This window comes from Rhipicephalus microplus, chromosome 2 (assembly GCF_043290135.1).
Source record: "Rhipicephalus microplus isolate Deutch F79 chromosome 2, USDA_Rmic, whole genome shotgun sequence".
In the NCBI taxonomy this organism is placed as follows: domain Eukaryota; kingdom Metazoa; phylum Arthropoda; class Arachnida; order Ixodida; family Ixodidae; genus Rhipicephalus; species Rhipicephalus microplus.
The window spans coordinates 90,247,726-90,272,727 of NC_134701.1; the positions used below are offsets into that span (position 1 = coordinate 90,247,726).

Here is a 25,002-nt window from a genome sequence, read left to right on the forward strand (position 1 = left end):
GAGCCTTTCCTCTTCATATAGTTAATTAGCCAGCACCTGCTCGCTTTAAACAGGCTCCGCATTAGACTTTTTTCTAAGACTAATTGCATAGCCCGCACTTGGAGCAGTTCTGTCATCATGGGCCGCTGTGCCACTCGCTCCTCAAGCACATACTCGCGGAGCAGCTCTTCAATTTGCGGAAACCGACCCTGCTGTGGTTCACTGAAGCCTTTGCGTGAAGCTTTGCTGTCGACAATCTTCTGCTTTTGTTTCCGCCGGTCCCGCACGCACGTTTCGAGAAGGACCGCGATGCGGCCCGATTTCCGTCCGTTTCTGCACACGCGATGACTTTTCTTTTAAAAGCGGCATCGTGGTGCACTCGAGTTTTTGGAGTCGGCCCTTCCACGTCGTCGATGCTAATGCACTACTAGATGACGAACTCCTCAGCACACGTACGAAGTGCCGCACATGGTAAACACATAGGCAGAAATAGCCGACGCACCATGCCGACGCACGTAGGGGGCGGCCATTTTGGATTTGCGATGGCAATAGATTGACCGTAATTTTTTTGTTCGTACTCGATTCTAACGCGCATGCGATTTATGAACTCGCTTAACCGGAAAAAAGGTGCGCGTTAGATTCGAGTAATTACGGTACTAGGCAAAAATGATTGAGACTACTCCCCACCATCACACAAGACTCGTGCAATAACTGTATTTAGTTACTCTCGGAGGTAAAATGTGGGAACAGTAGAGTGATTTGCATTATACAGTCGAGCCCGCTTATAACGAACCTGAGCCTGACGCAGCATCCGTTCGCTGTATCCGGAAGTTCGTAGTAAATGAAACACAGCTTTTAAAAAAAGTTGCGAGTGAAAACAAAGTTTTTTTGCCCCAAAAAGTCCGTTATCAACATGTTTCGAAGAGCAGAAACAATAAGGGCGATCTCAAGTTCATTTGAAACGGCAGGCTGCTCGTTCGCCGAGGCCCGTGGCATAAGCTGCATGAGGCGCTGGCTCTAAAGCTTCGTCGTTCTCGCACTCCGATTCCTACAAATCGCTCTTGCCACGTACTTCATTCACAATGCCCCAATCCGTGCACGGTTCTGCAGTGTCGTCCTCATCATCGGCCGTAATTAAATCATCGCAACAGATGCCCTACCCGCTCTCCCAGGTCGGAGTCGACGACGCGCTGCCACAAGTCACCGCTGTAGTGGTCCTGTTCGGAAGCTTCAGGCTCGGCATCGGGCCCGACGATCGATGAAGTCGGCTTCGCGAAAATAGTTTCGCTCACATGTAGCTGTCACCGCCACCCACGAAATATTCACCACCTCCACACCTGAATACCGGGACGCGCGAAGCGGCAAGTTGGCTGCCAGGTGGTCAACAGCTATGAGCAAGCGCTCCGCAACGCGACACACACGCGGATTACGCTCAAACCAAGCGGTCAGTTTAGACTTTTTTGTACAGCACGAAAAAGCGTGCCAGTCCTCCCGTCGGCCATCAAGACCACACGCACACAAAGAGTGAGCAAGACGCGCACACGCGTGGAACAGCTCTGGGCGCGCGTCGCGGAGCGGTGGAGACGGGCGAAGGGGTTCTGATCAAGAGAGGAGAGCAGGCTTGAGAGAGAAGGGCAAGGAGTTGCGATAAAGCACGGAGGAATGAAAGATTCCTTCCTCAGTGCGATAAAAAGAGGGGAGGATGCGGCGGGAGGGCAACCTTGATAACCAAAACACAAGGAAGGTGGGTTGCTTGCTTGAAAGGTCCGCGAAACTCTCATATAGAAAAACTTGAGAGTGTCAGCGCGCACAGAAGTCAAAGCATGGCCGCCTCGTTCGGTGCGCGCGGCGGCGTTGGAAGAATCAGCGGCCGTGATCAAGAAATCGTTTTGTTGCGGCGACGGGTTGGCGTGGCCTCACGAACGTTCAGCGCAAATTAACAGCCGCTTTCGCACACGCGCGGAAGGCATGCCGAGTCGAGTGCGAAGTGAGCGAGAACAAGTCCTAAACACGAAATGAATCTCAAATTATCAGAGTCGGTGGGGTAGCGTACGCGCATACACTAGACGCAGACTATCTGATACAGTCGGTGGCCGACGATGTTAGCAAATAATCTGGTCACTCCAGGCCGGTGACTCCAACGACAGTACCAGCGATCAAAAACAGGGTACGTGGCCGACCGGTCTTTGAAAGATCGATGGCAGTGTGAAAACACGGGCCTTGTCTGGTGATGCAGGGTGCTCAGAGTAGCTGGGGGACAAAGGACGGAGGGGTGCATAACAAAAAGTGGTCGTGGAGAGCAGCAACTAGAGGGGCGCGGAAGCAGAATCTGCATTTAACAATAAAAATGTATGGGCACCTTGCCGATGCCTGATCGGTGGTCGAAACCGATTTCCCGGGAAGTCGGCAGACCGCTGACTGTTCACTGTAACAGATCAGCGGCTCTCGAAGACGTTCGTTGTAAGTGCGATTTCGTGCCATTGAACCAATGTATATTTTGATCGTCACGCCGATATTGTTCGTTTTAAGCGAAAGTTCGTCTTAAGTGGGGCCGTTGTATGTGGGCTCGACTGTATACAGTAGAAAGCCAATACTATGCAGTTTTACATCACTATAGGCCAAAAGATTAATAAGAATTGATAAAAACACTTGTAACTAAGAGGAAAAAAATGAGACCCTAAAATTTGTCTTATTTCCTTCATTTAAATGCCAAAAGCAATGAACCTTACTACACTTAAGTGAAATAAGAGAATTAAAATGTAAATTTTTTTTTATGCTGTTTTGAAATAGCCCTAAATTCTGAGCATAAGACTTAATATGTCATAAATAGAAGTGCAAGTCTGAAGAGAGGTCAGCCCATTTCTATCGACACAAAATTCAAAAGCCCAGTATTTTAAGAACATCTCAAACTGATCTCAAACTGCCAGTCCAAGCAAGCCACGACCATGCGTTTTCATTTTCTGCCATGCCTTTTACTGCCAATATCGTATTGATGTTATAACGTATTTACCAAGCGGAAGCCGCTACACATTGACAACTGCGAACACCCAATACTCCACTTCCACCAGCCGGCCCACACCTACCCGTATACCTAATAGCAAGTGCGCACCTTTAGCGGACTGTGAAAGCTTGCACAGCACCACACAAAAGGATCTGTGCAGAAGAGTTCAAGCACACCTTTGAATGCTTAAAGTAGTCACGACTTACACCAGGGGACGATAGCATACTCGGCCATTGCCCAGGCTCATGCAGTTAGTGGACAAATAGCAACAACTGGCGTGGTCAGTCACGACAAGCCTTGCCCTAGTGGCACAGGCAGGCAGTGGTGGCAGCGGTCAAAGCACCCAAAGGCATGGCAGAAAAGGACTCTAAGCCGTTCGTTACCTGCTTGGCCAAGTGGCAGGCCCTGTCAGGGGCAGTGAGAATTTCATAATAGAACACGGAAAAGTTGAGGGCCAGGCCGAGTCGAATAGGATGCGTGGGCTGCATTTTGCCCTTGGAGATGTCAAAGGCCTCCTGGTAGGCCTTCTGAGACTCCTCTACCACACCTGGTTACAAAAGGGAAGAGAGAAAAAGAAAGATTCAGAGAGACTGCCAGAAATTACCTGCTTTGCCAGCTGGCATGCCTTGTCGGGGGAATTCAGTATTTCGTAGTAGAACACTGAGAAGTTTAGGGCAAGCCCCAACCGGATGGGATGCGTGGGCTGCATTTTGCTCTTGCTGATGTCGAAAGCCTCCTGGTAGGCCTTCTGAGACTCCTCGACGACACCTATGGCACACACACACAGACTTCAGTTACCACACACCTTTGGGCATTGGAAATAAGATATCCAAAGGCAGTCACGCTAATAGAAACCAGCACTGCTCCAAGCTAGGTAGGTAGAATTTAGCTGCAACTAAGCATTCCATTTGAGGAGGTGTCATCAAATCTATTCTCATCTTAAAAAAAAAAAAATAGTCCCACAAAACTGGTTTAAACATTTGTAGTGCACAAAAATTCTGTTACGAAACAAAAAAACACTTTTGTGGCATTCGCAGCAGCCCTCCAAAGCCAGACATTGTCTTCCCCATCGCAAAACAGCTTCGGAGCACACACTACTGTAAATGTTCATTTCGTACGCAACTGCGACCAGTACGTGAGGTGTACTAGTGACGTGGGAATAGTGACTCACTGTTTTTATTACTGTGGCCCATGTTTAAGCGAAGTTATATTGCACCCTGCAGCTGGCTGCATTTTTTTGCGGGCCTGAGGCTTGTGAATGAGCAGCACCAACAAAGATCTGCTGCTGCAGACCAACCCAAAAAGTTCTTACAGGACCATAAACAAGAAAACACTGTAATTTTTGCATAATTTGTGCACTTCTGATAATTAGCCAGCTTTACTTTAAAAAACAAACTCGCACATTTCACACTCCTCAACTCAACAGAGCCAGCACAAGAAATCAAACCGTGGGATACAGAGGACAGGCACGCCAAGCAGGCGAGCGCAGTCCCACATAAAATTAGTTGCAAGTGCGTCGCCCCTTCGGATGACTTACTCCGAACTACAGTCCTCAGAATGGCGCACCACAATAGCTAAACCTTGTCTCCCTCTCTTCTGATCTCTTCCACTATGAGAATGCACACTTGCATCACACCACAGACAATTATGCATCAGACTCGCAAAGGCCTGCCGCAGCAACTGCTTTCCTAGCTCTCAATGACCGGACAGCAACACACGCATCGATTTCGAAGATCAGTTCTCGAGATCTGTTCATTCCGTTTTTCCTGTTTCCTTGCTATCAGGTACAATAATTATATATACAGCGATTTAGGTTTGCTGAAGGAACCGGAAACCATGTTACCGCCAAGCACTTCAGCATGAAGTCTGAAGTTCAACGTGCGATGATTGGTACAGGAGTGCGCATAATAGAATTTTTCTGCTGTTGAATTTTTCATTACAAGACCTAGTTTATCTCAGCATTACTGAGAAAGCAAGAAAATGTGCCATTCTAACATCGTTGACGGAACAGAGAACACGTTTTGGGAGGGCAGGCGGTGATGGAGGCCAAAACTATTTCTAATCAGACCTCTCGACCAGCAATCTTGGACTATACGTGCGACCGGATTTGGCTGGGTAAAGTACCATATTTACTCGCGTAATCCTTGCACTCGCATAAGTATCTCATCCCCCACAAATTTATTTCTTCAGAAGGAAACTGCAGATTCTGTTAAATCAGCCCAATACTGACGTACTACGCTTACCCTTTGAGGGGCTCCTGTTGCGCGACAAATGCTACCGCTACGCCCGCAACACCCACAAGCTCCGCGTATGGTATTCCAATTCTCGACTATTTGCTTGCACTTTTAGTGTCTCAAATAAAACTTGCCTTGTGTTGAACCACTGCTTTTATTGTTGAGGTAAGTTTTATTTAGTACTTCTCAAAGCTTGTTAGTTGCGAGTGTGAGAATCCCGATTTACGACCACTTCATTTTCTTTTTTGCTCTGTACGTTTCTGTGGAAAGTTTTCCCCCATTAATTCTCGCACCCCCCAAGTTTCCATCAGTTTTCCGCCAAAAAATGTGCGAGGATTATGCGAGTAAATACGGTACATACTAATTTCTTCAAATAAGCAAGTACACTTTGTGCTCTAACTTTCTTTAATATGTCATACCTGCCAAGTTAAAGAAAACATTTCCAGAACGAGGGGGGGGGGGGGAAGTAAACAGATCGGGCTTTAGGTCTTTACGACTGTGATTGAACACATAGCGGAAGGGCTTTCGAACTACAGTATCAGGTGCAAGTCTCAATGAGGGTGCGCAATTATTCTTATAGGGTCATCATATATTTCTGTAAAATAAAAAAAAAAAAAAACTCGAATATGTTCCCGGGACACACGAGAACGGACGGGACAGCACAGCCGGCTGCCGTAGAACGACAAGATTGTTACTATATTCTTTAGACAAGAACGCCAAAACACTTCTAGCCCTCCCCCTTTTTTTACATCTCTATTGCCTTTAATCTAACCCTGCATTTTCAGCACTCTGCCAGCAGTCATGCATCGAATCACCGCAAGCACAGTTTTGCGTGCAGCGATTGCAGAAAACTGTAGTTCAGTTTTACATCTGCCAGCGCTGGCTACAGGCGTGCCTTCAAAACCAAATCCTTTCTTGATGCAGAACAACTTTTGCTCTGGTTTATGTTCCACAGTACCTGCGCTCGCAATAACTACGCGTGCGCAACTCCTTTCCTCGCTCCACGTCCCCTTCCTCTCCTCGCAATGCTGACGCAAGCAGCCTTTGCCTGGAGGAGAGGGGCAAGAGAGCGTAAACTAGCATTCCTCACTGCAGGGTAAATGGCCATCCCCTCCGCCCTTGCAATGTTAACACTGGAAGCGTCTGCTAGAGTTTCTTGATTAAAAAACCGAGTGCTCCCGCTGCACAATTGTTCACTGGCCACCCGGTATATATAGGCACTGGATCTTGACCTCCAAGGTAGTACTGGAGAGTTTTCCAGCAAGTTGTTGAATAAAAATTCGCAGAGTGCACGTTAATTAAAGGAGGACTGCTTGTCTGTGTCCAATCAGTATTGTCCCTCATTGCTTATTAGAAACGATTGTCATGTTCCAGTAAGAAACATCGGTCCATCACTGCACAATTTGCGTCTCTAGGTTTCTCTCCTGCACAATGCCGCGATGAGGCCCAGTGTCAATGTCGTCACCAATGTAAGCGATAGCGCCCACTGCTTCGCATCTACACATGGTTTTCTTTAGCAGGAGATGGCACAATATTGGGTCAATGCGGCCAGATCAAGCACAGAAATTTTGACTTCCAGGAGATTTTTGCAGACAAGCGTATGAACGTAAGGAATGGTCAAATTCCGGAAGCCTTGGCAGGTATGAAATGTATATACTGCACATGTTAAGACTACATATGCTGATCCACAGTATTTCGGATACATTCGCCTCAGTGCAATTTGTGCGTCCCTCGTTGGAACTCCAATTTTGCGAAAAAGTAAGAAAAATGTACAAAGTATGCGAGTAAACACTGTATCCAGACCTTGAAAAACAAGCTTGCAGACTCAACTCTGTGTAGACTGAGCTTGTCAAGTGGCTGTCCATACCCTTGAATTCACATGATAGAGGGGCATTTGTGTAAGATAATTCTTGAGGTTTTAACTCTTTCACTACTGCGGGAAAAGGAGCAGTCATTACTAGATGCAAGAACACTTTTGTGGCTAGATAATAATGCCTTATTTATATTATTTGGTACCAAACTGTAGCTAAAAGAATGGTCTGTACAATAACATAAATGTGGCATATATATTTAGTATACACGTGGAGTAAAAAAAAGTCTAAAATGAAAAATTTCTGCAGTTTCTAGTTTTCTGTTGATTTCTGGTTGTTTCCTTGCTGTTGTAAAACACTATCACTCATATTAATGTGATTCCTTTCTCGACATCAAGCCTGCCTAAGGCAAGTTTGCAACAAAGTTTCAAGCACAGGTGTGGCTCTGTGGTAGAATACTCTGCTGGCAAGTGGAGATCCGGGTTCGAGCCCAGTGGGTACTTGGGTTGTCTATTCGCTTAGTTTTTCTTATTTTGCTCGACAGTGGTTACAAACAACTACAGCGCATGCTACCCTTGTGATCTACAGCTTTCGCTGCAGATCACAACTTTTGCAATGCTTTCTATCTACATAAGCCCCACATGCAGTTTCCCTGAAGCATGTGCAATTTTTTAGACAGAATGGAGTAAATAAAAAACGGACGCCGTGTGCAATCATCTTTGTTTACGACAAAGGAATAGGCGTCAGCGGTATTACCCGTACCATACCAAAGGCAAGAAGCCAAGAAGTAGTTTTCTCAAGATAAGCCACAGAGCTTCCAGCAAGCACGCACCTTATTTCTGATGGAGAAAGCTGCAACATGCAGCAGGTAGAAAATGGGTACTTGCAGCATCAAGGAATCTAGACTTAACAGGCACCTCCGCAACCGCAAAGAGTACACACCTGAAATATTGCACTGCGACTACTGAAATGCATGTGAACTACAATTAAACGGGGAATGACTTCAGCAACATACAAAGAATAGCGGCCAATCTGATTACAGTCTTTACATGGTGTAGCATTTTCTAAGCGGACTGCAAAATGGAACCAGCGAGCCATACCTCTGTTGAGTTTGCTATAAAACAAGAAAAATTTCTTTGGTGCTTTGTTTCTAACCTTGGGATGAATACTCAAAAGCTGAACTTTACCCACTCCACTGAACAACCTGCCTTAGTGGAATGTCAATATATTTGAGCCTCCAGCCAAACGCGCCACTTATCTTAAAGAAGTGCACTAGGGAGTACTCACTGTTCCTCTGCTCGCCGGTGGCAACCTCTGCCAAGTACCTGTAGTAGTCACCCTTCATTTTCAGGTAGAACACTTTGCTCTCGGCATTACTCGCCTTGGGGATCAGATACTTGTCTAGCAGACCCTGAAACAGGACAGACACCACACCTCACTCAATACTGCGCACAACAGTACACAGATTAAATACTACATCAGTCTTAGATGTGCACTATGGTAAGAATGTAAACTCGTTGTACAGCTCTGCTGGTTCTTTTTCTGGCTTTACTATAATTGCAGTTAAACCATATGGCTGGTAATTATTTCTCTATCACGTGTAGTAGCATGTATTTAGTTTTGCCTGGACTAGAGAATGTAACAATGTTAACACTAGTTGACATCACATCAAGAGAAATGTTCATGAACATGATGCAAGCCCACTCTGCACGCAGCACCACATATCAAGACTTAGCTCCCTAGAGTTATTTCGCACATGAGATGTGGAAAATGGCAGAGTGGCTAGGAGCATTTGAAGGAGCAGAGGAAGTGCAGTTTCTGAGCAGGCTAACATAAAGAATTGCCCTGAAACCAATAAGTCAATAAACAGCACCACATATTAAGACTTAGCTCCCTAGAGTTATTTTGCACATGAGATGTGGAAAATGGCAGAGTGCCTAGGAGCATTTGAAGGAGCAGAGGAAGTGCAGTTTCTGAGCAGGCTAACATAAAGAATTGCCCTGAAACCAATAAGTCAATAAACATGTTTTTGGTATTAGTTGTGTTGATGTCATTACAGCCACATGAAAGTATTTGTCTCTACAACGTTGAAGCGTCAGAGTACAAAAGCCCGGCAAACTTTTGACAAGAATTTGCGCTGCACTGTACAATCTTGAACCTTGGCAGTGCTAAAGATTATACCAGCAACTGAAAAACCTGCTACAATGCCATTTATTGCACTTAGTGATGGCAGGTACTTTTAAGACTTGTCATTTGTAACAGTTGAGAGGCATGAAGAGAACATAAGGACATTTGATTCTCAAGCATAACAAGCATAGCTGTAACACCTTGGAATTGCTGGCCTTAGTTTAAATGTAGCATACCCAAATTATTATCATGCTCAATAATAATTAAAAACCCATACACTTAAATTCTGATTGTGAGAGCCTCCCTAGAAATTTTAACTGACCCATGAATCTCCATCCAAGATCCATATGAACATCAAATACTACCACATTGGAGAAAAATACAGACTGGCACATGGCACGCAGTTTCGTGAACTGACATCACGCGTAAATACCGACGGCAGGCACACGCGTGCTCTTGAGATGCCGAACATCCACGCAGCATTAAATGCCGAGCACTACTTTGCCCCCATGTCGATTAAGTGCAATCAGGGGGGCTTGTCACAGTAGCCATAATTAGAAGGAGCCGGCAATCAAACCACGCCTCGTTGAGGAGGCCGGGCAGGCGAGGGAGCGGGGCCTAACCGAAAGCCGCCCTTCCCACGTCGAGTCTCGCTTACCCAGAGAGAGAGAGACAGGCATAGGCTTTGGCCGCATGCCTTGTTCGGCGAGGCCGGCCACGAAAGGTGCGGCCCGCCGGTGCGGCACACTAACAGAAGGGAGGGAGGGAAGCCCGGCGATGAAAAAGACGGCGGCAGCAGGGTCGCGGCCGCAAGGTGAGAGCCCCGACGGCGCTGGCAGCTACACGGCTGCATCGAGGGGAAGAAGCCCCGGGTCCCGGCGAGAAAAATCGATAAGGCCCGGGACCCTCGACCGGCTCCCGGCGGATCGACCCAAGGTTTCTTCATCCCCGCAGCCGACGGGGAGAGGAGGCCGCCGCTTCCGCGGGAAAGAGCCAGGTTGGCGCGCCTCAGAGTCGAGCGGAGAAGGCGTCACGCCGCGCTCGGCTTCGTCGCCGCGTGACTCTCGGCGCGGCGCGCTCGCCGGAAACGCGCTCGCCGGCGAGACGGACACCCGACGCGAGTACCGCGATCATTGCAGTCACGCGGAGAGGCCGCGCAAGGTGGACAACGCGCCGACGCGACTCGATGCCAGCTCGCGAGAGGCACCCGGCTGCGACTGCAACCTCCGATTTCCGGATGTCCTAAGAAACGCGAGCGTCGCTTCGGCGGTTGCAGTACGCCGGCTAGCCAGAGACGCCGCGCGGTGAGAACGAGCCCCACAGTCCTAGCGACCTTCCCCAAGGTCGGTAACCAAATTCGCGCCCTCGCTGCGCCAGAAAACAGCTTAGTAGACGACACAGAAGAGGAGGCGCCGCAAGTGTTTTGGAAGTGGAAATATCCTATCATTCAACGACTTCTCCGTGCTATGCGAAATGCTCAGCACCCGAATGGTAAATCTCACCAGCCGTTTATCGGTGTATATAGAAATCGCCACCCTCACAAGCTCGCCACATGGGTCCTTTGGCACTGCGATTCCCTCGCTAGCCTTCGCTACAACCCGGGGTCTCGTAGAAACATAACTACGCACAAGTTCGACGCTGGTGTGTCGACGATGCTGCAAGTTCAGCAAGCAGTACGGCTAAGAGGAGCGGGGTCCGTCCAAAGCAAAGCTTGTATTCCTATGGTAGCGTGGCCTGGGAACTTGAACTCAACATTGACGCACCTTGCAAGCCGCTCATCAGCTTCCACCGCACCGGTTTCAGAAGGATTTGTAATCGGTCTTTTCAGCCACACATTGTATCACCACCGCAACACAATCATTTAGTACCCTTAGAAATTCGCCATTTCAGACAACGGAGATGGAACAGTAACGCTACAAAAACATCCAAAACCAAAAGCATCCAACTGTGTAGGAGCACCTGTAAAGTCAGGAAGTGAGCTCAATTCGGCTTTATGTGTCACTAGTTTGATCACAGCACTACCTCCAACGTGAGTAAACACTAGGCAGGCACTAAAGACCTGACCACACGTATCCGTTGCAGCGTGCGGCTATTCTCTTGCTTTTAGACTATATTCTTACACGAGAGAGTGGATGCGCAGCTTTGTGTACCCACGCGCCCTCTTCGCAGGGAGAAGGCACGACGCCGCACGAAAACGCAAGGAAAAGGCCAGGCGCTGACGCATTGTAACGGATACGTGTGGAGAGGCCTTGAAGGGGAACTCCGGTGCATTTTCAACCATACTAAGATAATGCTGTTTTCTAAATAGTATTGAGTCATGAAAAAGCTAGGGTCGTTCATTTTGCGCAGGCACTCGCCAATAATTTTAATTTTTAAAAAACGACGAGTCAAAACAGAAACCAAAACAGGGAGCGGCTCTGTTGTCCATGGTGGGTATTCAATGACGTCACGAGATCCGCCACACCCCGCCACGGCTGGCCAGGGTGTAAACATAGCTCAGGTGCCTCGATCTTCTGATGAGCGAAAAGTTGGCGATGGAATGGAGCTTACAAAACTGAACTGAGCTCGCGTTGTCGTCACCTCATTGAACAAAACGTGCGCTGCATCCGTCTGCTGGGAAAGGCGGTGTTTTTGAAAAAAGAGTTGGTCCGGACGTCATATATACAGGGTGACCCGCGGTCACAAGTGTGTTTCCAAAATCAGCTACAACTTTTAAAACTTGTGTAGATTTGGCACATATCACCACGGTACCAACGCGATTGAAATCTGAATATTAAAAAAAAAAAAAACCCGCTGGAGTTTCTCTTTAACGGCGTCAATTAAACGCGAACAGCGACACGGATTGACCATGATATAGTGAGGGCCGTCCAGACAGGCGCGCAGCATTCGGCTTTGGCAGCGCTGCGCATGATTGGACGGCGACACGACTATGTCATCGCTGAAGCATGCTGTTGTGCGGCTTTTGACACGTACGCGTTGCCGCCCGCCAGCGCGTGGCTATCTCGACGCGGCCCTGCACCCTCTCCAAAAGTAGAGCTGCCGCATGGCTGCGCGCTCTCACTAGCAGGGACAAGAAGCAGCGCATAAAGGCACGCGCGGACGGGCTGCAACGTGTGCTCAGGCTTGTACATAGCAACCCGAAATGTCTAGAAAATTGTACTGGAATAATGTGCGTGCGGGTGGAAAACATGCTCGCAAATTATCGCCTTTACAATAGACCACCGTGAGCTAGCGGGTAATTGATGGCTGCTGGTTCGGCCGCATTGTCACGCCCTGTAAAGAGCAGCAGCCACATCGAATCGGCCAGCACAGCGCAATCGAGCTTTTTTTCTCGCCCAGCAGCCGAAGAAGACGCCCACGTCGCGGCGTCAGCCGCCCCCGAGGAAGGCTTCCCTCGGCGAGAGGGCCGAACACAAATCGATAAGCGGGTGCGCTCAATGATCGGGCCCAACCAGCCACGTGTGTACACACATTCGATCAACGCCGACGACAAGCTGATGGATGCTGCTGCACGACGGACACTCGCCGAGCGACTGCCCCCAAGTCGCTCGCGGCACTCATCCGACGCCCGAGCGAAAAAATACACGAATACCCGACCAGAACAGCATACTGAGCGGGGCGTTGTCTAAAGAACTACCGCGGTCAGGAGAATGCGAGTCACACCTGCGCCGAGCTTTTCCGATTTGTCGCACGCCATCACACCTTGCAACGTCATATAAGGGAGTTTTAGCTTGTACGTATACATAGTGTTTATGTGATGTCACTTCCGCGGTTGTCGCCCTCTGCCGCCATGCCCGGGTACCTACGGCAGTTCGCGTGCTGCAGCGCGGTTTCTTGGGGGCTCGTCATCTGTTGCTGTGTACGATGTTGAAGGGGAAGCATAGTGGTTTTTTGTTGTCGTGCTTTAACGAGCTCATCGGATCAGGAAGGCCTCGTTTGTTCACTCGATACAAGGCCAGGAAATCGTGATGTGCAACACGTATACCAGCCACCGCGTACACCGGCTGCCCACCACGACCTACGAGGGCCCAGTATCCCGCTTTCACTACAAATACTACAAATTGCATGGCGCAAAAACAAGTGAAAGACCTAAGTCTCTCGAGCAAGAATTTTAGGAGTGGATGAGCGAAGCGCAGCAGCTCCCATCGAAAACGAATCGTGCAGAGCTAGGCAAGTTTACAAGAGGTATAATATTGATGCGGCCCACGCCATTAAAGTAGCAGCGCCCCCCCCCCCCTTTCTCGAAGTATTTTACAGTGCTGATGTTGAGCTTCTTTGAAATTTGTGGAAACAGCCAAGGAAAATATTACGCGAGGCCGATAGGTAATGCCGGTTGATTGATTGATATGTGGGGTTTAATGTCCCAAAACCACCATATGATTATGAGAGACGCCGTAGTGGAGGGCTCCGGGAATTTCGACCACCTGGGGTTCTTTAACCCTTTCAGCCCTGGATTTTTTATTTTGGTCATATACACTTTTTGTGCGCGTTTTTCTAGTAGTTAGGACCTCAGAAGACCACAAACAAAAAATTGAGCCACTGGTACAAGTATTTTCGGATTAATTAACGTGTCATCAAATTAGATAATTAGGGCTCTGTGATCGGAAATTGTAAAAAGTGACTTATTTTTTTCTGCCAATCAATGGTGCACACAAAATGAAAACCAACGTCTTACTTTTCAGCCTAATACTCACTGAAACACTTTCGGTACGTCGTCCCGAAAATGGCGCTTACCCGCCTCAACTTACGCGCCTCGGCTTCACGGAAGACCTCGGTCACGCTTCTTCTTCTTTGTGGCTGCTACCCCCACAAACCTGCCGCAATATTGGTGTCAATTGTAGTGGGGATCATTGAAGAACTATGCCCCCAAGAATGAGCAGTATTGGTTACGTTTCCGAGATACTAGGGGAAAATTTGTGCGGTGGTGTCAATTGACACCGCCAGGGCCGAAAGGGTTAACGTGCGCCGAAATCTGAGCACATGGGCCTAAAACGTTTCCGCCTCCATCGGAGGTAATTCCGGCCATCACTTTTTTTTTGCGTATGTTTTGACATCTTTTTCACCTTGTATTTTACTTTTTTGTACACTAATGTACAGTGGAGTCCCTGAAAATGATGAAGACCGTGATATGGAATTAATTCAATTGTCAAATTTCTATTCCCCCCCCCAACTTGAACCAATTGACTATACTTTAATGTGAAGTAATATTGTTTCACATTCACAGTTTGTTTCAATGCAATACCTGAATTTACGCGATCGCCATAACGATTTTAACCGCCTCCCTGACACGCTGATTGTGCACGCAGTGGTCGCGGACAAGTTTGTATGTACAGTATCTTGGTAAGCTATCTCTGTTTGCAGGTAAGTGCTTGGCTATGGCACTTACCCGGAATGAAGTTGCACCTGGAGACGCAAACAATCACCGAGTTTCTTCAAAGAGTTTTTTTTTGTTAATCCACGTCAGCCAAACACGCCAGTACTTTTCGGAAAATCGCAATGTGCGTTCTCAATTTTAGGTAACAACTTTCAGCGAAGAAACAACCCGAAGCTCTGCTCCCTCTTTGCGGACTGCTAAATCAACTGTTCTCACTACCAGCCCTCAAAACTTGCATCCTGAGGCAAAACTAAACGGTCCCAAGCACGAGGAGACAACACAGCAGCAGTAGGCGACGGAGTGACGAAGGAGCAGGAAGTGCCGCACGTGCACACTATGTATACTTCTTTACGTTAACGTGTTACCGAACACCGGTTCGCGATTGCAGTTTTACCGGAACGCACATCTTTCAACGTTTTAACCCATCATACGTACGTAAACGTTTACGTACGTAAGGGCGCATATCTTTACGTTTTCGCAAACCATAAATGGTGATGGCTGGTAACTGCATTTAAGTATCATAGCATTCAATAACCATTGTGGCAAAATCCCAGGATGCCCTTTTATCGCGTACAGCATCCTCGTATGCGTAAAAGAGTGAAGAATACAAGGCTACTGCAACAATAATGTCGACCCTTCGTGCAACCACAGTCATGAACACATTGGTTTACGCCTAAGTTAACTCATTTGTAATAACGCCGGCGGTTTTCGCATAAGACGTACAATGCACGATGTTCCTGCAATACCATTTTTGTTATTATGTAGTTCGCTATTGCCCCGCTAGATGGCGCCACCTATCCAGCTTGTCGGGAGCTTGCACGTTTAGGTCCTAGGCCATTCTAGCTTTGGCAATTTGGCTGAAACCATGTAATAACTATTGGCGCTCGCACTTCAGCTTATTTCAATTCAACGGCTCCAGTCCTCTCGACAACTATATTTCAGCTCTACGGCTCCAGAGAAAAGTTGAACCCCAATCACCAAGCGTATATCGCTACGTCACTATTTCATGCACTTAGGCACGGTTACCTACGCCTATACAGTATGCGTGCCGTTGACAGGTGTGAAATTAAAAACGTACTTTGATATAAGCACACATCAAAGAACCCCACGCAGTCGAAACTAATCCGAAGTAGCAGTCTATGCTGTCTTTCATAATCGCATCATGTTTTTGGTACGCAAAATCCCGGGAACTATAGTGCATTATGCATGTCCCAAAGCCCCCGATATCATGAGGTACGCTGTATTGGCCACCTGGCATTCACCAGCTTCGCTTCCGTCGACAATGCGGCCACCACAAGTAGCATTTGATCCGGCAACCATCGGGTATGCATTTGAGCAGTTAAGCAATAGAGCACAGCGTCCGAGTGCCTTGAAAATAGTTTATCCCGTCCTGGCCTTCGAGAGTAGAACCCGAAACTTACGCTTTATCAAAACTGACGCAATCGATTCGCCAACTCGGGTAATAAAAAAATGCAGGAAAAATAGAACCTCCCTTTCAACTGGGCTTACAAGTCTCAATGTTCGATGCATTGATTAATATGTAGGGTTTAACGTTCCAAAACCAACATACGATTATGAGGGAGGCTCAACGTTCGATGCAGCCGGGGTCAAATTTCTACTCGATTTTTTACCAACAACTTGCAATAAGACTTCCCTAGAAACCACACCAAGCTTTATTCTTTCTGGAAAAGCGCTTTCACAAAGGTGACGTCCTCGACTGGGCCACGATTTCATGCAAGCAGTGCAGCGCCTTCACGCGATGCAATTTCCTGCGTGGGCGGTGGTTCCGTCACCTGGGAATCACCGCCATTAGAGGCAAACAACACTGCAGGGTCAGCAATTAAGACGCCCTTATCGAGTGAACCTTCTTAACGAGTGGTGATAAAAACTCGACCAGCAAAGCCAACATCGCGGTCAAGTCTCTGAAGAAAAAAAAAAAAAAACGGAACAAAGCAGCGCAATTCAACTGTGTGCGCCTGCCCTAAGCACTTACGGTGGTCACGAAAAGTAATGGTTACCACCGCACTAGACGAGCACAAGCGCGATGAGTGACGTCACACAAACGCCGTGCAACCTTTGAACAACTGATCGTAGAATTCGAAGATGGGCGTGGAACGACGGAGAACTAAGCTGCACAAATTTTGACACAAACAGCTCGACAGGAATTCACTTTTCACAGCGTCAGTCTCGTCTCACAGCCTTCTTGGGAGAAGCACAATGCCCATTCATGGTGAGAAATTTCTGCCCTGTCCCCATTAATGAATAGCACGTCCAGCCCAATGAAGCTGCAAGACATGCTACAATGAGAGTGACGGCACAAATGTGTGCAACAGTTAAATGCTCGATTTATTTCGCCGGCTTCATTGAGTGGGCATGTTGGTTTCAGTGTCGGTCAGCGACTATTACCTAGGTATAATTAACACTTCCGTTCGCTGGAAGTCCGGTGCCACGCCTTTTCCAGTCAGTGGTATAACGAATCTAGCTATCCAGAAAAACCGGGGGTACCCCTAACCACTGTGAAAATTTATTCAGCACCACAGTTACTTGAGATGCACTCACATGGGCGTCGGTAGGACTTACGCCTGGGGTGTGCAGACCGATCTTTCATCGAGGTTTTGGGAGGGAGGGAGCCCTGCCGACGCCCATGTGCATCACCAAAAAGGAAGACTGCCGCAAGACGACTCCAAATTTTTTAGCACCTCTTCGCTACAGGGGTGCTTCGTTCACGAATGAAGGGCACCACCAAGACTCCACACAAAACAGTTCCAAGGGAGAGCCACCTTGTTTTTCGGGCGTCGCGAATGCATGCCTCACACGTCACCACACAGGTAGCAGAGCTACGGCGCAACAGCGTGCCTGTGCGTCACAAGTTCTGAGGGGCAGTACATCTAAAATTGAGCGCACTGCAAATAAACAGATGATTGAGTTCTTTCAAACGTATCGCTTACGAGTGGAGCAGCAGTCGAGGGAAGGAGTTTCACAACCACAACGGGGTCGTCACCATAATGGGCCAGCGGCAGCAGAGGGGATGGCTAGCGTAAACAAGAACAATGGCTCCGCACCCTGGGAACCGCGGCCACAGCACGCTGCGCGACAGAGCACACGCCCCGACCTCGATAGACGCGGGGGGGGGGATCACTGTCTCAAGGTCATGTCGACACACACAAAGAGGTGCTCTCCCGAAACGAGCCGGCATTCCTCCTACATGACAAGACATGCTTGGGCTAGTTTGTGATTGGGAATCAACATATTTGCACAGCGCAAGACTACGAGTAGTTTACAGTAGTCGACGCAACTGCAGAAGAAGAGACAAGGACAGAAAGAGCGCCGACTTCAACTGAAATTTTATTAGCGAAAACGCTTTAAATATATACTCGTGACAGAACATCACCACGCAGTTGCGCAACCTATTGCATCACAGCAAGACAATCATCATCTCATTACATGGTTACAAACCTGCACCTCAGCACAAATTCACAATCTATTGTGTCAAAGCCAGAAACTTTCAGCCAGAGCAAGTATCAGCGTGCCTTCGCTTGCTCCGACTGAAAAAAGAAATAGAGTTTCTGGCTTTGACACAATAGATGGTGAATTTGCACTGAGATGTAGTGTTGTAACCACATAATGAAATGATTGTCTTGCTGTGCGACTGCGTGGTGATGTATATTTTCAGCGTTTTCGCTAATAAAATTTAGTTGAAGTCAGCACTCTTTCTGTCCTTGTCTCTTTTGTAGTTACGTCGTGACTGTAGTATTGCGCTGTGCAAATATGTCAGCACAACTACGTCGCACAACCCACATGATAGGCCAGTCTCCCCCAAGCTTCTCTCCGCCAGGAAACTTACAAAACTGTCATAAATTTTCGTAAGGCTCTGCATTCTTTCATTTAGATTGGAATTCTGTACACACTAGCAAAGAGGTCAAACTCTCCCACTAACATTTTACCGGTGAATGTTCTGGAACAACACTTATTCTACACTGCCCAAATGCACCTAGTTATGGCAAGCCAACACAGTATTGACGTGCTGACAACAGTTTCTTTAGCTGAAAGGGACTACTGCTGCACTAACCACCATACTCGGTCATCGCCATTCCAAGTTAGCTGAACTTTCACGCCCAGATGGAATAAATTAGCACCCATCCTCTTTGTTGGGTAAGCACAGGTTGGGGGTACAGAACAGATGCCCATTCATGTGCTATTTTATGAAAGTGCATATGCTAGAGCGTGTCAATTCCAGTCTCCCTTTATTGCACGATGCGCTGTAAAAAGTGAGAAGTGCTGTTTTAGAGCAATTAGTCTTAATAATATGGAGACTTCACACAAGGCACACTGAAAAAAAGAAAGGCACACTCATGGAGAGCAGCATCAGCTGGAGACAAGCGTGCAAAAAGCCAAACATGGCAGAGCCTGCCACGTGAACTGCCAATGATATCTCCAAACTTCCAATAATTACTACTTGCTAGCATAGAGCCATTACATTTCAATGAAGAGGTCACTCAAAGAGCAAATAAAAATTGGCTGTGCAGATTGAGTGGCCGCTCTATCTATGCAAGGCTGTTCAGTAGATAAACCAATCTGAATTACAACTGTACATGTATCGAGGGCAAAGCACCTCGCAGGAAGTTCAGTCTAGAACTATGTATTTTCATACGGGAAACGGCAGAATATACGAGGTCCATGCTTTCAAGTTTTATGTGTCAAAGCCCTGATGCAATTATGAGGCATGCTGCATAGAGGGAGCTAGAGTTCTTTAAATGTGCTGAAACTGTGACTAAGGTTACTTAGATGAACTGTCACAATTGGGGCCAATGATGGATGGGGACTTTAATGTGGCACTTCAATTGTCTGGATCATCCACAACCTGTGGCCTGCATGGCAGTATTATGCGCGCCCCTCCCCAAGACCTATTATAAAACCCACACCAGCCAGTGTCCCTCTATCTGAAGTCAGACATAAAAGTTGACCACAAATAGAGGCTTTCCTGGCAAAATGCTTGTAATTTGCAACATTGACACAAGTGCTGCAAAGAACCATGAATTTTACACTAGTTATTTACATTGTCATTTTGCCGAGTTTCTTCTGTTAGCCAGTTTCCGTAATTGGCCATGCAGGGGGCCATGTCCGATTCACATAATTCTGCACACCACGTGAACAGGTTGCCACCCCATGGTCTACGTAACAGAAGAATGGTAGAAAGAGGCATGCTCAACACTACGGTAAGAGCAATATATCAATCGCACATATCACACCAAATTTCGACCGAATAGAAAAAGTGGAAGTTGCAGTGCTATGTCGCCTGCATCAAACGACCTTTCAAAAAGTGCAGGCATGAGACAGGGACCAATAAGATGCAATTTTGACTAAATGGTTAAACATTGCAGAGAATGTGCCTGTTCTGACATGTATGCAGAGTACTCCCAATTTGTCCAGCAGAGAATACACTGAAAGGCGGAGAAATATCATCCAACTAGCCTTGGAATATCTTCATTATCTATCCATATCTGACAATTTCTCTAATCAGCACTTAAGCACGTATTTGTGAATAGATGTGTGTCACTCCTATGATCCCCCTTCGAATACTATCATCACATGACTTTCTGATGTACGACACTCAAACCACAATAATGAGCTCGGCATTATCTGTGATTGCTAGAATTAGAATAACCAATGCAGAGAAGGCTCAATAACTGAACAAGCATTGCTGAGGCATGTGAAAATTTTTTTTGCAAGGTATAGTAGTGAAGACTAGGGTATCTAAGAAAAAATCGTTCATCACATCGGTGGCAACGAGCATGCATTCATGCCAGAAAAATTTTTGATGTTGAAAGTAGAAGCAGCAGTGGCCACTAGCCCCGCTCAAGAGCGAATGTGGTCAATCTTGACAATCTATTGGTAGGACAAGAAATCCTCACAGGTATACCTATTTTGCTTTAAAACAAACACGTTTAACTTAAAATTGCATTTTATGCACTTGAGGCAGTTTTAAGTTGTGCCAGAGACCAATTTTTTTTCTCCCACACATTTAAATAGGCGCCCTGTGGCTCTGCAAGCAGAGGAATACGACCACGGCGTCCGCTGCCGCTCATGAGAACAAAAAATTGTGCGTATGTGTCTAAGACAACCACTAAGGTATTTGTTTTATTAATAATCAAACTTCATAAAGCTTGTAAAAACTGCATGCGGTTTCAGTTTTTGACTTTTGCCGACACCAATCAGTGTTGTGGGCATTCATCCCAACGATGAAAGGAGACAACGCCGACAAAAAAAATTCTGTTTTAAACATTTCTGTGCAATGAAACAGCAGCAAAGATCAACTGGGAGTTGAAAGTTGCTATCAAAAGCAGTGAAGCTGAAGCAAAGTCGAAAAACACTAGTCTTCGGTAGGAAATATATTACAGAAGGTGACCTTCCCTGTAAAAGACCTTTCTTAGAACAGCTACTCACAAGGGCTATTTCGTTTTATCTGTAGCAGAAGTAGCATTTTGCATTTCCCTGAAGACTGAAAAATAACACTCCAAATTGTAAATGGGACAAAACTGCGCAAAAGGAGAGACTGCACAAAAGCAGGATGAGCGCAGTTCCGAGTGTTAACTTGTCTTAATGGGACACTAAAGAAAACAATGACTTGGTCTGTACTGACAAACTACTCTAATAACCAATTCCATATATTTCACCATCATGAGTTCATTACCGCAGGGTTTTAAAATCAAGGTTGAAGTTTCATTTTTAAAAATTTCATGACAAGATCTCTGCACACGACACCAGAGATTTCAAAATGCAATTATCGTACTTTAAAGACGACATTGGCTGAAAATTTTTCGACTTCTTATGGTAATTTCTTATGGCACCCACACGCAACAATGTACTTCAATTTTATTTATCAGAAGCTACGCAAGAGACAGTAGACTCCTTCAAAATTTAAGACTTCATGCCATTAGGTGCAAAAAAACTCAAGGTGGCGTCTCCCCTCGCATTTTCTTTTCGCACACTTTCTTGCTTGTGATGACTTGGAATTTCTTGGTGATGACTGCACTTGTTTATTGCTCAAACTATTGTTCACCTTTTGCTGGACTTCTGAATACACTATTACTAGACTGATTATTGTCGCCCTGGTGCGGACAAAATTTGAACTGTTTACGGAGGCGCTGGCACACAAAAGCTGATGGTAATGTTGACATGCCAGCACACTCAATTTTCCTTTAACCTTGCTGTTGCTCGCTAAATTGACAGTTATAGTAACATTAGACAAATGCAATGTGATTTAACTTTGTTTTGCTACTAGAAGAGAATTATTTGCAAGACTTTTTATACCCATGTCACACGGCAACAATGTCATTTACAGCGAATGTCATTTGTTTGGAATGGCCTTTGCTGTCACATGGGGAAACTGATGTCCATTTGACGAAAATGGTCAAACGAGTTTCCGAAACAGATCCACATTTGATTTTCGGACCGAATGAGTAGTTTCGACACCAGGGACTTATAGGGGCATAGAGTTTCATACAATATCGTCTAGAGGAGAATGTGGAGCTAGTGTCTACGCGGGCTCCTTCAGCGGCGCTTGTACCCCCATGGGAATTGTGGGAAGTACAGGCTTTGGATGAATTCTTGAGATTCGCGATGCTTCTTTCCCGAGTGTAAAACAAAGTGACATGAACATAGACTTTATTGAAACATACTTCAATTATTTGACTGCATAACTTTATTGCAAGAAGTTTTCATGGACAGGCGGCAAAAGTTAATTCTAGGCAAATTCAACCATCAGGGTACGAGTCTTAGCCATCAAGATTTAATAAAATATTTTACAACACTTGAAAACCAACATGCTTGTTTTTCTCTCAAGAGTATGTAATATATATTTATAGAAAAAACAGCACAAGATTCCTCTCTAGCTATTATTTTATGAAACTATGTATAGGGGGATGACTTAATTTAGGTACACGCAACTCTTATTTGCAAATATGTTGTGCTGTACTAGATCAACTTATTGCTGGCTTGATGACATAATAGCATGCACTCAAGTTTTAACTGAAGCAGCTAGATGACAACCATGCTTTGATTTTTGCTGTGTTGTAATTGCCTGCATCACAGATGTTTATTGTTTGTACGTGTTGTGGTTAGCGAAGTGGTGACTACACGAAATTGCTTCTGCCATCTCATTTCTGCATTTGGGAAGTCTGTTGTGCACCCCCCCTTCAGCTGACTACTCCTGTCTGGTCGCGCAAATTGTCTGCTATGTTGGTTTTCGAGTGTGTTGTGCAGCTGTAGCATGTGTAAAACAGCCCCCATTTATATTCTAGGAGCAACTTTTTACGCATAAAAAGCATCTTTGTCAATACATGGTCTTGCATGCAAGTATATATTTCTCCCAAAATCAATGGCTCAGAAAGGCTAAGGTCATTTGAAAATGACATTTGTTTTCATTTGTCAGTACACAGGTAAAATTACAGGTGTGCTTATTAATGTCATTCGTTTTAAATGGCAATAGGTTTGCCGTGTGACAGGTGTATTGGACGCAGCTCTCGACCACGCCAAACATTGTTTTTCTGTGGTAGTTATTCCACACAAGTGACAAAACGCTTTTCTTTTTCACTATTCGGCTTAGATCGCACACGCATCAAGCACGATTCATCCCGCCGTCTTACGGAAGTTGCACACTTCCGACAAGGATTCCACCGCCATTTTCATGTGAAGTTCGCTGAAGGTTCCGATTGTCACAAAGCCAGCACGCAGCACAAATTAAAACGAGTCATGGCAGTTACCCTACTGCGAAGTGAGGGCTTTCTCGTTCGTGTTAATATGGCCACATCAAAGATTGATGACCATGTTGAGGCGAGCTACGAAGACAAACTCGTCATTCTAAAATATAACAATAAACAGCAAAAACAACACAGGTTGCTACTCGAGTGGCCAGGGCCGTACTTGTTGCTAGTAACAATTTTTTTTCAGTCCGACTGCTACAGGTGGCTCGAGATATTTGCACCATGTTGCTAGGTGTAGCATTTGCCCTGATACAAGGGTGTAAAAATTAGTGATGTAACGTGAAGATGCTAGAAACAAAAGTGTTTGCATTACTTCAGTGTAAATTGTGCCTCAATGTGCGAGTACTGTGCATGGGCTTACAAAAGAGATACTCCTGCATATGTAAGCGTGTATAAACTTGCAGAGCGTTAAAGAGCATTTTTAGGAATGCGGTGTCAATGCAGCTACATTTTCTAGTCAATCGTGCTTGAACTGAATTCGAAGGACAGAACCTTGAAACGGGGATACAAGACCTAGAACAGAACAGAGCGGCAATCGTGCTCCATGAAGTGTGCAGCTCAGTTTCACTGCTGTGGTAACAACGAAGTTGACACTTGCGAGAGGTAGAAAACACATGACGTGGGCTTTGAAAATACTAGGTTTTGGATGTGAACTGTACAACAAGTGGCCAGGTTATCTTATCTAGCAGACAAGACTTATCTACTGGAAGTACCTGAATTGGCGTTTTGAGTCCGGAAACGCGGTCGAGGCTCTCGATACAACCGGAAGACTCGTACAAATAGCGGCGTTTCGATGGGATGAGTATGGATGGCCTTGTTGTAAATACCGCGCTCGCAAACCTACCGACGAAATGCCAGAAAAAAAGCGTTGCTTCGCAACGAACCGACCTCTCCACTCATTGTCAGCACAGCCATATCAACCACCCCTCTCCCTCCACAGAGCAATCTGTGCACTCGGCCCAGTGCGCTGCACGAACAGCTGCGAGCGGCAGGCGGTTGCCAAGGCGCGACCTGTCAGATCCAGAGTCGATCGGAGGGCAGAAGACTGCGACTGTTGCCCGCGAGGCTGCAGCTGACAAGCGTTCCGGGGGCTGGAAGGAAGTAGTGGGCCACGTCCACTGCGCTTCCTGCCGGTCGTCTTAGCTTCCTCTCCCCCTTATGGAGATAAACCGAGGAGCGCTACTTTACTCGATAAGCGCCGGCGATGCGTAAACGGGGCTCCGCCTGAGTCACACACGCCACCCGCTACGTCACACGCGGCGAACGGAAAGGTTCGCCGAAAGAATGCACGCCGTCGTCGGCCACGTGTGTCGAGAGGATCGCGCGAGGTGCGCCGCCGCCCTCGCGTTGGCGGGTCACGCCGAAACCAGCACACGACCGTTACACGCCGGGGTGACAAGCTGTAGTAGAAGACAGTACTACTACCACACACGGCACGATAAGACGCCGCTCACCGTGCAAACGAATGCACGCATCTGGTACACTGGGAACAAAGAATCCCCACTGGCGAGCGACGCCAAATAAAAGGTGTAGCGGCGCGGAGACAAGCTGCCGCGCCGGCCGATCGAAGGCTTCGAGGAAGGAAGAAAACTGGACGGCGGCTGCTGCTCGGGCTGCGAAGGAGGGTAGAGTGAAAAACCGAGAAAGCGTCAATCACTTCCCCCGAAAAGTGACGCGCCGCCGCCCGGGACTCGAAAAGAAGGCGTGTGTGCAG

The 25,002-nt window shown here is 46.8% G+C and overlaps 1 protein-coding gene across 3 annotated transcripts in view; it reads right to left on the reverse strand.

The window, feature by feature from the left end:
• 14-3-3zeta (tyrosine 3-monooxygenase/tryptophan 5-monooxygenase activation protein zeta) overlaps window positions 1-25,002 on the reverse strand; it is a 38,801-nt gene that overhangs the window by 12,260 nt on the left and 1,539 nt on the right. The window contains exons 1-3 of one of the 3 annotated variants that reach the window (XM_075886625.1): window positions 9,811-10,113; window positions 8,313-8,436; window positions 3,585-3,748 (exon numbers count right to left, since the gene is read on the reverse strand). In XM_075886625.1, the coding sequence (XP_075742740.1) occupies window positions 3,585-3,748; window positions 8,313-8,436; window positions 9,811-10,098 (576 nt within the window). In that variant the 5' untranslated portion in view covers window positions 10,099-10,113. Of the gene's footprint in view, window positions 1-3,363; window positions 3,528-3,584; window positions 3,749-8,312; window positions 8,437-9,810; window positions 10,114-25,002 lie in introns of those variants that run through there. The other 2 variants (XM_037422071.2, XM_037422070.2) reach the window with 2 other exon arrangements.